At 40.6% G+C, this 16798-nt stretch overlaps 1 protein-coding gene and 1 long non-coding RNA gene across 4 annotated transcripts in view; one reads left to right on the forward strand and one right to left on the reverse strand.

The window, feature by feature from the left end:
- Nucleotides 1-2930, reverse strand: part of LOC122549165 — a 14608-nt gene extending 11678 nt beyond the window's left edge. The window contains exon 1 of the long non-coding RNA XR_006311440.1: nucleotides 2836-2930. This is a non-coding gene — a long non-coding RNA (uncharacterized LOC122549165). The remainder of the gene's footprint in view (nucleotides 1-2835) is intronic.
- Nucleotides 1598-16798, forward strand: part of atp6v1c1a (ATPase H+ transporting V1 subunit C1a) — a 90486-nt gene continuing 75285 nt past the window's right edge. Inside the window, exons 1-2 of one of the 3 annotated variants that reach the window (XM_043688526.1) lie at nucleotides 1598-1711; nucleotides 15085-15252. In XM_043688526.1, the coding sequence (XP_043544461.1) occupies nucleotides 15121-15252 (132 nt within the window). In that variant the 5' untranslated portion in view covers nucleotides 1598-1711; nucleotides 15085-15120. Of the gene's footprint in view, nucleotides 1712-3046; nucleotides 3232-15084; nucleotides 15253-16798 lie in introns of those variants that run through there. The other 2 variants (XM_043688525.1, XM_043688524.1) reach the window with 2 other exon arrangements.

The raw sequence follows: 16798 nt of genomic DNA on the forward strand, positions 1-16798 counted from the left end.
CCACAAAAAGATACGACCCTCTCTCCCTCGTAGCCCTACACACGGATGAAAAAAACCACCAATTTGACTGGGACAACACATCCATCCTGGGACAGGTTAAGCAAAGACATGCCAGAGAATTCCAAGACGCCTGGCATTCCAACCACAAAGCCATAAACAAACACATAGATCTAGATACCATCTATCAACCCCTCAGAAAACGAACAAGAAATGATATCACCACAAACCCCAGGAACCCCATCCAGGACAAACATATAAATAGAAAGCAGGAGACAACAGCTTCGCTTCACTTGGAGGTCACCACCAGGTAATGAAACGTCTGGATAATCTGTATTTTTACGTCTTTGGTGCAGAAAGACCCAAAGGAACTTTTTGCTACCTTGTCAGTTTAATACCAAGTTAAAGAATTAAGGCTGAAGTGATACTTCACTAGAATTAAGTAACTATAAAGGATATTGCTGGAAAAAGTTAATTTTTCTTATGCTGTTTAGGTTAAGATCTTTGTAAATTGTCACATATATATGTAGCTTTGTTTTTATGTTTTGTGTCATAAGGTTGTGTTAAAAAAGTTGGCAATCTTGCATAAAATGAGTGGCTGATTACCACAGTAACAGAACAACAAAAATAAAACTTTCACCTATGATTTCACTCTGAGAGCTGACTTGTCCAGTAGTACTATCATCGTTCTCAACCTTTGTGTCATTTTTGAATTCTGAATAAGTCATATCAGACTTTAAATGTTGACTTTCTCTCCACAGATGCTGTCAGATCTATTGAGATTCTTCAACACTTCGTTTTTATTTCAGATGTTCAGCATCCACAATATTTTACTTTCATTTCAGTGTTACATTTGATCCTGTATTGAACTTTTGGCTTCATCTTTTTTACCTGGCTTTGCCATGCCTCAGTTTATCTTCTGACACACTCATTCAGTCCTTTGGTCCCTCTAGTCTGGACTATCTCAATGCATGCAAGTCTCGCATATCTCCTACATTTTACTGTCTCTAATATGAGCTCTGCTGTCTATGTCGTAACTTCATCATGTCCCATTCTTCTATCACTATTTTGCTTGCTGATTTACAGTGATTTTAAAAAGTTAATTAAGGCCTTAATTTTAAAAATCTAATACTTGCTTTTAAAATGCTCCATTCCTTTTTATTTGTTTGATCTCCACTAGCACCACTACTGATAAAGATAGCGGTAGAGTAGGACATTTTAGCCGGAGCTTCTCTGCTTCGCCAGTTCCTTTTGCTTTCTCTTGTTCGTCTTTTCTGCAGTTTCCCCCCGTTTTAACTTCTTAAATTACCCCACCCAGAGGGAATGGAGGTGAGTTCAAGTCCAGCATGGCGTGGGAGATGAATCGAAGACCGTGCCAGCGCGGGAGCGAGTCGCGGCTGGAGCCCGAAGCAGGAGCAAACCGAGCCCACACCGATCTGTGAAGCAAGTCGTGGCCGGAGCCCGCAGCGGGTTCAAACCAAGCCCAAACTGACCTAGGAGGCCAGTCTCGCCTTGAACTGGAGCAGACTGAACCCGGGCTGACCTGGGAAGTGAATTCCGGAGGCGAGTCACGGACAGAGCCAGAGCAGGAGCAGACCAAGCTCAGGCTGACCTGGGAGATGAGTCTCTGAAGCAAGTTACGATTGGAGCCCAGAGCGGAGCCCAGGCTGGCCTAGGAGATGAGTCCGAGTTGGAGGCCGTGTTCTGAAGCTTGGTAGGCACGCTTCAGTGAAAAGGACTGGAACTGAGTACTTTGTAAAGATACTTTTTATTCATATTCTAGACGTTGAGAAGTTGAGTATTTCTTAAAACTTTGTGTTCCTATGCTATTCTTTAACATTTTTTTCAATTCTGTAAAAAACACAAGTAGCTGTACCTAAGTACCCTGTACCGAAGATGGTTGAAAAGAGGCGACATTACAAACTTTTCATTGCACTTGACAATAAAGGCTATTCTATTCTACACCCTTTAAGACGCCACTTTAATGTAAGTTTGACCTCAACAGCACCTCAATTGTCTAAGCTCCACCATTGTTGATTTACTTACAACTGTTTGGACAAAAATCTGGAATTGCTTCTCTCTCCTCCCTTAAGATGCTCCTTAAAACTATTTTGACAATCTGACATTTTAACTAATTTTGTGACAGTCGCAATTTATTTTATAAGGCTCATAAAGGGCCAAAAATGTGTCACAAAAGTGCTATTATAAATAACTTTCTCCTGACAAATACATAATGGTACTTTGCATACTATTCCTGTTGTTTGTGCTTTGGTTTTTGATTTTTGTTTAGTCCTGGTCCCAAAACTTTTAAGCACACTTCTATTTTGATTGCAAAGAACTGTGGATGCTATAAATCACAAACAAAAACGCAAATTGCTGGAAAAGTTCAGCATCTGTGGAGAGAAATCAGGAGGAAAGGTCACTTGACCCGAAACGTTAACTCTAATTTCTCTCCACAGATACTGCTGGACCTTTTCTTGAGCCCCAGCTTTTCCAGCAACTTATGTTTTCGTTTCCATTTTGATTGAGTTCTATTCCTGTATGGCTTTTGGTCCATGTGCTGGCTTTAATGGCTTTTGCTTTCACGCCTGGATACAGAAAACCACAGGTCAGAGTATATAAATGTATTTCTCCAAACTTATGCACATTCATAAAAAGACAAGAATATTGCATTCCCGTTACCCACATCAACTGTGAATGGTTGCCCGTGTTGCTGACCACGCTGAGAAAATGTCCCAGCACGTTATGTTTGAAACATCACGAAGAGTAGATCATAGAAACGTGTGCATAATACACTAGTAACAGTAAGTAAACAATGACTACAACATCCACCCCTACCAAAATTGCAATTTGCACCATGAGACGCATCAGGAAAGCAGAAAACGATGACCAATTAACAGAGCCGAAGCCAGGACTGCACATGCGCAGGCGGTCCAGCCCACACTGAGAATGCGCAGATGCTTGAGGTTCAGCTGACCCGAACGAGCCCGGGGGCTGCGTAAGGGCGTGAAGATCAGCTGACCCACGAAGCCCAGAGAATGCGCAGGCGCGTGAGGTTCAGCTGACCCACCGATCAAGGATCAGGTTGCTCGAGCAATGTGAGGGAAGAGGAGGAGGCGACGGGGGGGAACGGTTACTGAAATACTGACCGTGAGGAGCGGAGTAGCGCTGTCCTTCCCCCAGTCTAACAGGCGGTACGTCCTTCTACTTTCTGCAGTGGGGCGTATTTGAAAGGTGATGGCTGCCTTGTTGTTATGGTTGGGTTTGGGCGGTGGGAGACGTGGGACGGCTGTTCGTTAAATGGAGAGAGGGATAAATTATGAGGGATAAGCCTCGGGCCCCCATTGGAGACTGGTCCGATCCTCCTTCCTTTTCCCTCAATGAAGGATCAACTGACAGATTGAGGTTGTCACTGTCATTGAAGGCCCCAGCTTCTGCCTGTCACTGTGCGAGCATCGCCCTTTCCTATGTCTGTCAAGGGCTGCAAGTTTTAGGGAAGTGTAAACATCAGTTGAGCAATCGCTGTAGTAATCCACTCGCTTTAGCTGGAAAAATGTTCGTCTGTTGTGTCGAGTATGGAGCGTTTTTGAATAAAATAAAATTCATCCATCTGTTTAGTGCATGACTGCTCTGTTGTTAACCCGTGTAGAGAAACAGCGTACATGCAACAGGGTACATGCAACAGCGTTTGAAGTACGGTGTTAACGCATTTTCTGGGAACTGTTTGCAATCAAAAGATTCTGCTGTTCACATTTTTTCCTGTATTTTGTGGTGTATGAGCAACACTGGCTCAGTCAGCATTTGTTGCCCAGAGTCACATGTAGGTCAGACCTAAGGGCAGATTTTCTTCTGTAAAGGAAATTCCTCTAAAGTGCATTAATGAATCAAATAAGTTTATCGACAATGGTTGCATGGCTGACATTAGAATAGCTTATTTTTAATACTGATTTTTTTGTAATTAAATTCAAATTCTACCAATGGACATTACATGATTCAAATACATGTCAGGGTCACTATAAACAAAATGCTAATTGTGTTTTCTCTCCATAGATGCTGCCAGATGTGAGTTTTTCCAGCAATTTCTGTTTTTATTCCCAGAATATCGGCCTAAAATTCTGGATTACTAGTCCAATGATTTTGATCCTTTGACTTTCAAGAGTTCTGATTCTTTATTTAAAAAATTGACCAAGTGGTGTATAAAGCAAATTTTACTAGGAATCTGAATTGGATCTCACTTTCATGAGATTTTTCGTGTTGTATTGACATTGAAGGGATTTTGCTGTTCATTTACGTATAGATGTACTGCTATCATTTTTATCATATTCCTTTCTTGCAAATGTGTTGTAATGCTCTGTAACCTACACTAATTTTGAAAAATTTTTTTTTATTTCAGTCAGAATGAGAATGATTATGTTGTAAATTACAGGTTTGTGTAACAAATATCATGGAAGCATAACAAATAGGAACAGGAGTAGGGTTTTCAGCCCTTCAAGCCTGCACTCCCATTCGGTATGATTGTGGCTGATTGTTATGTTACCAAAGCAGAATTGTCACTAAAGTAAATTGAATCTCCAAACTGGCATTCTTGTTTATGTGTAAATGTCTTGGCATAACATTTCTCAACTTAAGTAATTTTTGAAAACTTGAGTTTGGATACCAATTGTTTTCCTATTGCAGATGCTGCGATTGACTATTCACAGGCTTTTTTTTTAAATATCTGGAAAGGTTGATTAGACGAAGCAATTAGATTGTCAGGTTATGTATCTAATACAGTAGTTTATACATTTTGTTCATACTTAGGACTTTTCTGATCCCACTGATCAGTGTAGCGATGTTGTAATATCCCATATTCCTGCAGCCATCTGTGATTAAAAGGTGTACAATCCCATTTCCCTTTTTTGTTTAGAAGAGTCTACTATATGCTGAAGCCACATAATACATCCTGCAACAAACTTCTTTACAACTGAATAGCTCGTAACCTGATGCATCTCATTAAGTTTAAAATTGATCCCATATCATTCTCCAAATGCAGAAAATTAGCTGACCACAAAAGAATGATTAAGACCCTGTATAATTTTAAAAATCTCCTTTTGTGCCTTTCTTGCATTGAATAGAAAGTCAATGAAAAATTAAACATAGTGCTCTTAGCTGCAGCCTCAGCATTGTTTTATTTAAATTTATTGTTTTGCATTCTGCACCCTAATGTATATCACCAAAAATGCTGATGGCCTTTTGTGGCACTTGAGTATTTGAATCTCTCAATTGTCTATGTTCAACCATACCTTCATCTTTCAATTGAATATATATTCCTTGTTGTTCTTGCTCACTTGTTCCATGTACTGGAAATTCTTTCTGCTGTCAGAAACAAGTTCTGCGCAGCTGACTGTAGGTTGCCTCTTTAGGCACTAACAACTAAAAATGGATACAGTAATGATCATTGGATACACTAATCCCCATCTTTTCTGAGTCTGAACAATATTCATCTATCCTGACTGTTTATTGTCTGCCAACTAAGTTTCTAATTAGATTTACTGCTTCTAGAAACCAAAAAAAGTCTGCTTAATTTTCAAAAGGAAACATCTTTCATGATGTGCCTCATTGAGCATTTTGAAGAAGTAAGTACAAAATTTGATAAGGATGACTTTTCATCTGTAATTTATCTTTCAAAAAACCTTTGCAATAAATTAATGAATAAGTGATTGCGGGGTCTGGGGACAGGTAACAGCATGGATAGTGTGCTAGTTTTGTTGCAGAGTTAACAGATGGTTAATCCAACTGATTGAAGGTGAGAAGGGTTGGAGAATTTGAGCTATAGGGAGAAGTTGAATAGGCTGGAGCTGTTTTCCCTGGAGTGTCAGAGGCTGAGGGGTGACTTCATAGAGGTTTATAAAAGCATGAGGGGCATGGATAGGGTAAATAGACAAGGTCTTTTCCCAAGGTGGATGGGGGTGGGGTGGGAGGGAGTCCAGAACTAGGGGGCATAATTTTAGGGTGAGAGGGGAAGGATATAAAAGAGACCTATTTGGGTCAAGTTACCTGAATTGATATTTCATGCTTTCTTTCAAATCACTTAAGCTGCCTTTTTGATTTCTGAAAATCCTGGCTCATTTAATTGATTACCTTTCTTTAATGCAGTTTGATATCTTTTCAAAACTGTTGCTTTAACATCCTATTTGCATTTATTAGAGAGTGATTGATACTATCATTTTTCATGAATGGTGTCAGTAAAGGGTTAGGAGTAGGTTATTTGCACTGTAAATCTAGAGTTCAATGATACCAAAGTAATAGTAAAAAAGGATGTAGTTGTGAAACAGGATGGGTTAAAATTTGATAGAGAAAAGTATTGGAAAGGCTGTTGAACTAATTGGTTAGCCACCAAGTTTAAATGAGAGACTTTTGAGGATAATGAGGGAAGTGAGGTTGGAAACAGCAGAAGCACTAGTCATAATATTCTAAATTCCCTTGGACACAAGCAGTGCCAGAGAATTGCAATTGTGAACAAGAATGTAACCATGTTCCCAATGCAGGATATGGGGCAACTTCATTAAAAATGGGTTCTGTGATCCATTGGCATGAATCCAGTTGCACCGAAAGTTTTTAATATTTGGTATTAGTAATATTCACCATGCTCGATACAAAGCAGAACAAAGAACCACAAAATAAATGATTTGAAAGCATTTGGATTTGCACATATGTGAAGATTTTTCAGTGGACTGTGTTCTCAGGAATGACTGGTATTCTACAGTACTCTGTTATTGCTCCTGTCAGCCAGTGTGACTCTGAGCTATGTAATTCTTTTTAATTACAATTCCTGTCAGTAAGGAGCAGTTTTTGTTGGCAGATTAGTAGAAGGTATTATGTATGTATATATACTGCCTTGCTCCTGGCCATAGGTTTAAAAGCATCCTTCAAATTTTGCACATGCACGCTCTCCATTTGGCAATGGCCATAAATGCAGCGAGTGCAAGGATTAACCCAACCACTTATGATGGGAAATTAAGTTGGTTGAATTTTTGATCAGGTAGTGTAGTTGAAATGGCTCACGTGAGCTTCCAAAAGGCATTTCATAAAATTAAATAATAGGTTTGAATGAATTGAATTGAATAATTTATTGTCACTTGTATTTAACAAACCACAGTGCAAAGTGTAATAAGTCACCATGTTCTGGTGCCAGTTTGAGTTACTAAAGATATAACTAGAATATAACTAAAAACAGAGTCCTTCCTCCCTCCTTGTGCTCCGCTCAACATCAGCGGCACGAAGTATGCTCCATACCTACCAACATCCCTGCATCACAGTTCAGTCCAGAAAGCCAACATTGTTCCAATACCACAGCTGTTTTACTCATCCACAGATTCAATCAATAAGCACATCGACCTGGACCCAATATACCGACCACTGCAGCCCCAATATACCGACCACTGCAGCGGACAGCTGGAACTGACAACCGGAAGTGGCAGATTCAAACCAGTACAAATGCCGGAGGAAAGATCACAGAAGCGCTTCACAGGAGGCTCCCAAGCACTAAGGATGTCACCTAGACAGGGGGCGAAACGTCTGCAACACAAATTCCTAGCTCAGCGAACAGAACCACAACAACGAGCACCCAAGCTACAAGTCTTCTCACAAACTTTGAGCTGGTACCACACCGCCGCCAAGATCTGCCAGCAATACCAATTCTGGTCTACTGCATTGTCATATCTGAAGTCCAATGTCCTGATTCTGCCGACTGCAGATGATGCGTTCGCCAACTGCAGAGGCTACCCTGCTGTCACTGCCATCTTGAAAAACCAGTTCTGCTGGCACTACTTCAAGTCCTGCTTTGGGTCCACCAATGTTGGAGACACCATGTTATGCCGCCATCTATCTCCGCTGGGCCCACATTCACTGTCTCAAGCTCTCTGAGGGTTTGCTGTGCCCCACATTGGGTTCACTGTACTTGATGAGCCGACTCCTGTCACTATTGTTGCATGTGCTCGGGAGGCCAGGCCCATTCTTACCCTGCTAAAGGTGCCGAAAAGGACTCCAAAGAGGAAAAGAAAAGAGTAAAAGTAAAAAGGGGAACAAAAAAGCAGATGGATATGAGTGAGCTCTGGCTCAGGCGCTTGGACGTAGAACCACTACTCTACCACCATCTTGCCAATAAAGTTAAAGTCCTTGGAGTAAAAGGGATGGTGTCAACATAGATGTCAAGTTAGCAGGGTGACAGGAAACAGTGATTTGTTGTTTGGGTGGAAGCGATGTATGCAGGGTTTGTTGAAGATCTGTGTTAGAACCTCTGCTTTTTTCAATGATGTAGATTTGGTTGTTCAGGGAAAAATTTCAAAACTTTGGATAACTGGAAACTTGGTAGTATTGTAAACAGAACAATGTGAAGGATAATTAAGATTTCAAAAGGGCATGGCAGGCTAGTGGAATGCATGGTAAAATGGCAGAAGAAACTTTATGCAGTGAAGTGTAAAGTGTTACATTTTGGTATAAAGAGTAAGTAGAGGGAAAAAAACGGGATCAGTTTTTAATGGAGTGAAAGATCAGAGAAACCTAACAGTATATTTGCCAAATTGTTAGGTACCAGGGAAAATTGAGCAATTGGTTAATATTTGATACTGGGATCTGTAAGTTGAGGCATAGAATACATGAGTAAAGTAGTCATGATTTGGAGATGCCGGTGTTGGACTGGGGTGTGATGAAGCGGCAATCCGAAAGCTAGTGTGCTTCCAATTAAACCTGTTGGACTATAACCTGGTGTTGTGTGATTTTTAACTGAGTAAAGTAGTTATGGAGAACCTGGCCTCAACTGAAGTATTGTGTAAATGTCTGGACAACCAATCTTGGAAAGCTTATGAGGAATTTAGAAAGGATACATCAAATATTTACCAGCATGGGTCCAGAGGTGAGCGACTTCTGTATTATGGATAGATTGGATAAGCTGGGATTGTTCTCCTCAAACAAGTGAAAGTTAAGAGGGGTTCCAGGTAGCGAGTGGTCTAGGCAGAGTAGATTGAGTCAAACTGTACCCACTGACAGAGCGATCAGGAATCGGAGGAAGCTGGTTTAAGGTATAGATATGTAGCAAAGAATCAGTGCCTGTCCTCAAACAAAAAAAAACTGCAGTCCATGTCATTTTATTGCTGTGCATTATATGGACAGTAACCAGCACCTGGAAAACATTAATGTTTGCGATTTACTAGTGAACAGCTGTGTTTCCCAGCAGACATGCTGGTGAAAAGCATGCTGGAAATTTCTTACTTCGCACTCTTTCCTCTCTCTTTGCCCTTGTGCATGTAAAATATTAAAATAAACTTGCAAGCTGTTGAACATTTTTATCAGCATCAGAGGTCACTGGGCTTTTAAGGGGGTAAAGTCATTTATTTTATCATCTGCACTTTTCAACAATTTGTGAGGGAAACATACTAAGTAAATGAGCCAAGGCTTTATTATACAATGTTGTTGAAGCTCTAATCTATGATATAAAAATAACTTGGGTTCAGAATGCCTCGAATTAAATTGTTGTTTCCAATAAGGCATGATTAGATCAGGAAATTTACTAGCTGTGCTTCCTTGGAATCAAATTGACTTGATATTAATTGGCAGATTTTATTTGTCACTGTACATTTAGACCGGGAATTAATGTTTTAATCATTTTTAATGGTCTTTTACAGTTAAATGAAGTTTAATTTGAACAACTTCAGATTAATAAAAGTAGACTAGATTATGAGAGTGAGGGGAGAATAAACTTATACTCAATTTGTTTTTCTTCTGTGAGTAAGAGTGGTAAAGGAAACAACTAGCACAAGACTTTGGTAAACTGATCATCAGGAAGTTGCTGGAAGGCTTGGGTATTTTCAAGAAGTGAAAACTTGGTGATTTCATTTCTGGTCCTACTGTGTAACACGTGATTTGTCAAGTCTCATTTGAAAATGTCATAAAATCATAGAGATGTGCAGCACGGAAACAGACCCTTTGGTCCAACTCGTCCACGATGACCAGATAGCCTAACCTAGTTTAGTCCCATTTGCTAGCATTTGGCCCATATCCCTATAAACCCTTCCTATCCATTCAGATGTCTTTTTAAATGTTGTAATTGTACCAGCTTCCAACACTTCCTCTGGTGGCTAGTTCTGTACACGCAGCACCCTCTTAGTCTGGACTGTCCCACCCTAGAGCAAACACTTTCTCTATTTACCCTATCCATGCCCCTCCATGTTTTATAAACCACTATATGGTCACCTCTCATGCTCCAGGGAAAACAGCCCTACCTTATTTAGCCTCTCCCTGTAGCTCAAATCCTGCAACCCTGACAATATCCTTCCCTTTGAAAGTGTCTTTGACTTAATTTTCTTTTGAGATTGTATTTTACTATGATTCATTCTTGGAATAGCACATGCAAGTTCATATATCCAAAATTTTTCATGTGAAATATAGTTGATATGCTTTTTACTTTGTGGAGGGAGAGAGAAGTATGTGTCATTATCAGAAACTAATTAGCTAGCATCTCTCAACAACCTTGCCACAATTCAAAGTGGTATGTAGGTACCATGCTTTTCTTTTTCTTGCCTATTTTCTGTGCTGCTTCTTTGAATGATATGAATCAAACTGCACCATGATTCCAAACATACAGGCAACCATGCCATGTGAATCTAAATGGTAATTATTCAGGTGACAGCTGATCCCAGTTTTGCCTTTATCCAATATCTGCGCATGTACTTATCAGCCAGGATTTCTAATCCTGCCATGAATTGCACTATCTTTCCCGAATGTTGAGGCAAATTTTATGATTGCTGTTGTCAGTATAACTGATTACAGCAGACTTGCATTAATTGGTAATTGAGACTCAAACCTTTGTTCTGTATTGCTTTACCTGTTGGATCGACTGGCTTTACCTGGTAAAGTCAATCGGGGATCTGTGTAAAATTTCATGTACTTATGCCACCTATCTGTGTTTCTCTTTAGTTATAGGCAGGCAATTTTCTTCAAAAGAAATCTGAGTAATAAAGTTGATTTATCATTTGCAAGAAAAATGGCAGTTTTGCATTCAAGACTCAATGCTAAATATGTAATTAAAAACTGAAGTTCAAGCAATGCAGGTTAATTATTATTTGAGTGCTGAATTATTGGAGGTATTATCTTATAACTAAGACATTAGAGAGCAATTTGTCTGTCCTCCTGTGGATAAATAAGGCCCAGTGGCACTATTCAGAGAACAGCATTGATGCCTTCATGTTATGCTATGACTGAGACTTGGTTGAGGGAAGGGCATGGTCGGTAACAAAATATCCCAGGATATCGATGCTTCAGGCAGGATAGAGAGGGAGGTAGAAGGGATGGAGGTGTTGCATTACTGGTCAGAGAGGATGTCACAGCTGTGCTGAAGGAGGGCACTATGGAAGACTCGAGCAGTGAGGCGATATGGGCAGAGCTCAGAAACAGGAAGGGTGTGGTAACAATATCGAGGCTGAACTACAGGCCTCTCAACAGCGAGCATGAGATAGAGGTACAAATATGTAAACTGATTATGGAAAGATATAGGAGCAAGAGGATGGTGATAGGAGATTTTAATTTTCCCAACATTGACTGGGATTCACTTGGTGTTAGAGATCTAGATGGAGCAGAATTTGTAAGGAGCATCCAGGAGGGGTTTCTAGTGCAGTATGTGAATATTCCAACTCTGGTTGGGCCATACTGGACCTGGTGTTGGGGAATGAGCCCAGCCAGGTGGTTGAAGTTTCAGTTGGGGATTACTTTGGGAATAGTGATCACAACTCTGTAAATATTTGAATACTCATGGACAAAGGTGAGAGTGCTCCTAAGGGAAGGGTGCTAAATTGGGGGAAATCCAGCTATACCAAAATTTGGCAGGAGCTGGTGAATGTGGCTTGGGAGCAGCTGTTTGATATGTGGGAGGCTTTTAAAGAGGTTGATTAGAGTGCAGGACAGACATGAAAATGAGGGAAAGAAATGGCAAGATTAGGGAGCCATGGATGACAGATGAAATTGTGAGACTAGCTAAGAGGAAAAAGAAGGATACATAAGGTGTTGGTGACTGAACACAGACGAAGTTTTGGAAGAATATCAGGAACGTACAACCAATCTGAAATGAAGACTTAAGGGCTAAAAGGGGTCATGAAATATCTTCAGCAAGCAGGGTTAAGGAAAATCCCAAAGCCTTTTATTCATCTATAAGGAGCAAGAAGGTAACTAGAGAAAGGGTTGGCCCACTCAAGGACAAAGGAGGAAAGTTATGTGTGGAGTCAGAGAAAATGGGTGAGATTCTTAATGAGCACTTTGCATTGGTATTCACCGAGGAGAGGGACATGACAGATGTTGAGGTTAGGGATAGATGTTTGATTACTCTAGATCAAGTTGGCATAAGGAGAGAGGAAGTGTTGGGTATTCTAAAAGGCATTAAGGTGGACAAGTCCCCGAGTCCAGATGGATCTATCCCAGGTTACTGAGGGAAGGGAGAGAGGGAATAGCTGTGGCCTTATCAGATACCTTTGCAGCATCTTTGAACGCAGTTGAGGTCTCAGAGGACTGGAGAACTGCTAATGTTGTCCCCTTGTTTAAGAAGAGTAGCAGGGATAATCCAGGAATAGACTGGCGAGCCTGACATCAGTGGCAGGGAAGCTGCTGGAGAAGATACTGAGGGATAGGATCTATTCCCATTTAGAAGAAAATGGGCTTATCAGTGATAGGCAACATGGTTTTGTGCAGGGAAGGTCCTGTCTTACCAACTTCATAGAATTCTTTGAGGAAGTGACAAAGCTGATTGAGGGAAGGGCTGTAGATGTCACATACATGGACTTCAGTAAGGTGTTTGATAAGGTTCCCATGGTAGGCTAATGGAGAAAGTGAAGTTGCATGAGGTCCAGAGTTTACTAGTTAGATGGATAAAGCACTGGCTGGGCAGCAGGAGACAGTAGTAGTGGAAAGGAGTTTGTCAAAATGGAAAACTGTGACTAGTGGTGTTCCACAGGGATCCGTGCTGGGACTACTGTTGTTTGTGATATACATAAATGATCTGGAGGAAAGTATAGGCGGTCTATTAGCAAGTTTGCAGTGACATTAAGATTGGTGGAGAAGCAGATAATGAAGGCTCTGTCAGAGAATACAGCAGAATATGGTAGATTAGAGAGTGGGCAGAGAAATGGCAGACGGAGTTCAATACAGGCAAATGCAAAGTGATGCATTTTGGAAGATCCAATTCAAGAGCGAACTACACTGTAAATGGAAAAGTCCTGGGGAAAATTGATATACAGAAAGGTATGGGTGTTCAGGTCCATTGTACCCTGAACGTGGCCATGCAGGTCAATAGAGTGGTCAAGAAGGCATACACCATGCTTTCCTTCCTTGGACGGGATATTGAGTATAAGAGTTGGCAGGTCATGTTGCAGTTGTATAAGACTTTTTGGTTCGGCCACATTTGGAATACTGCGTACAGTTCTGGTCGCCACATTACCAAAAGGGTGTTGATGATTGGAGAGGGTGCAGAGGAGGTTCACCAGGATGTTACCTGGTATGGAGGGCACTAGCTATGAAGAGAGGTTGAGTAGGTTAGGATTATTTTCATTAGGAGGTTGAGGGGGGGACCTGATTGAAGTCTACAAAATCATGAGAGGTATAGACAGGGTGGATAGCAAGAAGCTTTTTCCCAAAGTGGGGGACTCAGTTACTTGGGTGACGAGTTCAAAGTGAGAAGGGAAAAGTTTAAGGGAGATATGCGTGGAAAGTTACTTATGCAGATTGTGGTGGGTGCCTGGAACACGTTGCCAATGGAAGGCATGGTAGCGTCATTTAAGATGTATCTAGACTGATACATAGATGGCTAGGGAGCAGGGCCTGCTCCTGTGCTATAAGTTTCTTTGTTCTGTGACCAGCACAAGAAATGCTTTCAACCAATATCATTATAACAAACTAAAACATATTATCCTGGATGTAAGTTTGCTCGCTGAGTTGGGAGGTTTGTTTTTAGACATTTCTTCACATACTAAGTAAGATCAGTGACGCTCTGGTGAAGCACTGGTGTTCGTGCCTGTTTCAATTTGTGTTTAGCTTTCCTTGGGTTGGTGATGTCATTTCCTGTTCTTTTGTCTCAGGGTCAGATTATCTTGTTCTGAAGAAAGCTCAATGTTAACTCTGCTTTCTTTCCATGCATGATGCCAGACATGCTGAGTTTCTCCAGGAGTTTCTGTTTGTCTTATTTATTTCATTGCTATTTGTTCTGCTAAAAAAAATTGTTTGGGATGTCTTTAAGATGCTCCCAGGCTTGAAAGGTACTATAAAATGCAGGTTTATCAGTGATGTTAAGCAGCCAAGGTAAGTGGGTTGTTATTATCACTGCATTATCTTCCGTACTCTTAGCCTATACTGATTGGAGTTTAGAAACCTGAGAGGTGATCTTTGTGAAAGGGACAATTTTGAGGGAGCTTGACAGGGAAGATGCTGAATGGACGTTTTCACTTGAGGAAATCTAGAAATAAGTGGCATTGTTTTAAAATAAAGGTGTGAAGATGGACATGAAGATTTCTTTCAGTGGGTTTTTAATCTCTGAATTCACTGTCAGAGAGCAGTAGAGACTGGGTCATTGAATATATTCAGGGCTGAGTTTAACAGACTTTTGATTCATAAAAGAGGCTGGGATTATGGGCGAGGCTGACAGTGGTTGGCAGGGAAGTGATCAGCCGTGATCTCATTGAATAATGGAGCAGGCTCAAAGGGTTGAACTGCCTAATCCTTATCCTGTTTCCTATGTTAAAGACAATTGGAGAGGAATGCACTCTATGCAGTTTTTGGCAGCTCCGTTTAATTTTGCCATGAAATGTTTCCATTTGTCATTGTTCATTAGCAGTTGACTGTGTATCTTAGAAATATTTAGTTTAGGATCTTTAATTTGATGGAGCAGAAGTAATGTCCAATTTTGATTGTGGGTCTGAATGTATAATTCATTCAATGTCATCCTGGCCTTGTAATTGTATTTAACTTTGCAGGGTAATATGACGTGATTAGTGAGGCTAATTCTATAAACTGCATGTACAATGAAGCATGAAGATACTATTGCATTAACTGGGTTTTGTTGTCTTATTTCAGTATATCAGTTTACTTCAAACAATTTACTTATTGAGGATGACAGAATTTTGGTTAATATCTGCTCCTGGGGAGAAAACATGTCAACAGACATGGGACAAATTAAATGCTGCAACGACGAGGAACAACCACCTCTCTACCAACTTCAAGTTTGCAATTCCAGATTTGAAGGTCAGTCACAAAATTGAAATTATTCATTTGAATTTGTGAATTTTCAGATAAAGCTGTCTTGAAATGTCATGATATAACTTTGCGAGTAATGCCCTCCACTAGAGTCCTGTTGCAGTTAAGCCAATTATATTTTGCCCCAAAAAGAATAATATGTATTCCAAGTCCATTGTTTGGTGCAAGGTGAGCACATTGTTTGGTCATTTATCTAGCTTTGCTGTAAGTTCCGGAATTGAAGTTAGAGTACAGGGATATACACAATGCAAAAACGATAAACAAATACTGTTGGACTGAAAAAAATCTTAATTTTCATATTACTACAAATGCTTTTGGCTACTGTGATCTGAAGTGAATGTGAACATGACGAAGTGGTGAAATCTTTATTCACCAGTCTACATGATTGATCTTTTACGTTGTTGCCCTTGAAGACAGAAACAGGGGCATATATTACGGGGAACAAAGAAATGGCAGATGAATTGAATTGGTACTTCAGATCTGTGTTCACTGGAGAAGACACAAGCAATCTCCCTGAGGTAACAGTGGCTGAAGGACCTGAACTTAAGGGAATTTATATTTGCCAGGAATTAGTGTTGGAGAGACTGTTAGGTCTGAAGGTTGATAAGTCCCCGGGGCCTGATGGTTTACATCCCAGGGCACTGAAGGAGGTGGCTCGAGAAATCGTGGATGCGTTGGTGATTATTTTCCAGAGGTCGATAAATTCGGGATCAGTTCCTGCGGATTGGAGGGTGGCTTATGTTGTACCACGTTTTAAGAAAGGTGGGAGAGAGAAAGCAGGAAATTATAGACCAGTTAGTCTGACCTCAGTGGTGGGAAAGATGCTGGAGTCTATTATAAAGGATGAAATTACAACACATCTGGATAGTAGTAACAGGATTGGTCAGAGTCAGCATGGATTTGTGAAGGGGAAATCATGCTTGACTAATCTTCTGGAATTTTTTAAGGATGTAACTCTGAAGCTGGATGAAGGAGATCCAGTAGATGTAGTGTACCTGGACTTTCAGAAAGCTTTTGATAAAGTCCCACATACGACGTTAGTGAGCAAAATTAGGGCGCATGGTATTGCAGGCAAAGTACTAACTTGGATTGAAAGTTGGTTGCTGACAGGAAACAGAGTAGTGATAAACGGCTCCATTTCAGAATAGCAGGCAGTGACCAGTGGGGTACCGCAGGGATCAGTACTGGGACCGCAGCTTTTTACAAAATACGTAAATGATATAGAAGATGGTATTACTAATAACATTAGCAAATTTGCTGATGATACTAAGCTGGGTGGCAGGGTGAAATTTGATGATGTTAGGAGATTACAGGGTGACCTGGACAAGTTAGGTGAGTGGTCAGATGCATGGCAGATGCAGTTTAATGTGGATTAATGTATGGTTATCCACTTTGGTGGCAAGAACAGGAAGGCAGATTACTACCTAAATGAAATCAATTTAGGTAAAGGGGCAGTACAGAGAGATCTGGGTGTTCTTGTACACCAGTCAATGAAGATAAGCATGGAGGAGAAAGTGAGGTCTGCAGATGCTGG

This window comes from Chiloscyllium plagiosum, chromosome 4 (assembly GCF_004010195.1).
Source record: "Chiloscyllium plagiosum isolate BGI_BamShark_2017 chromosome 4, ASM401019v2, whole genome shotgun sequence".
NCBI lineage: Eukaryota > Metazoa > Chordata > Chondrichthyes > Orectolobiformes > Hemiscylliidae > Chiloscyllium > Chiloscyllium plagiosum.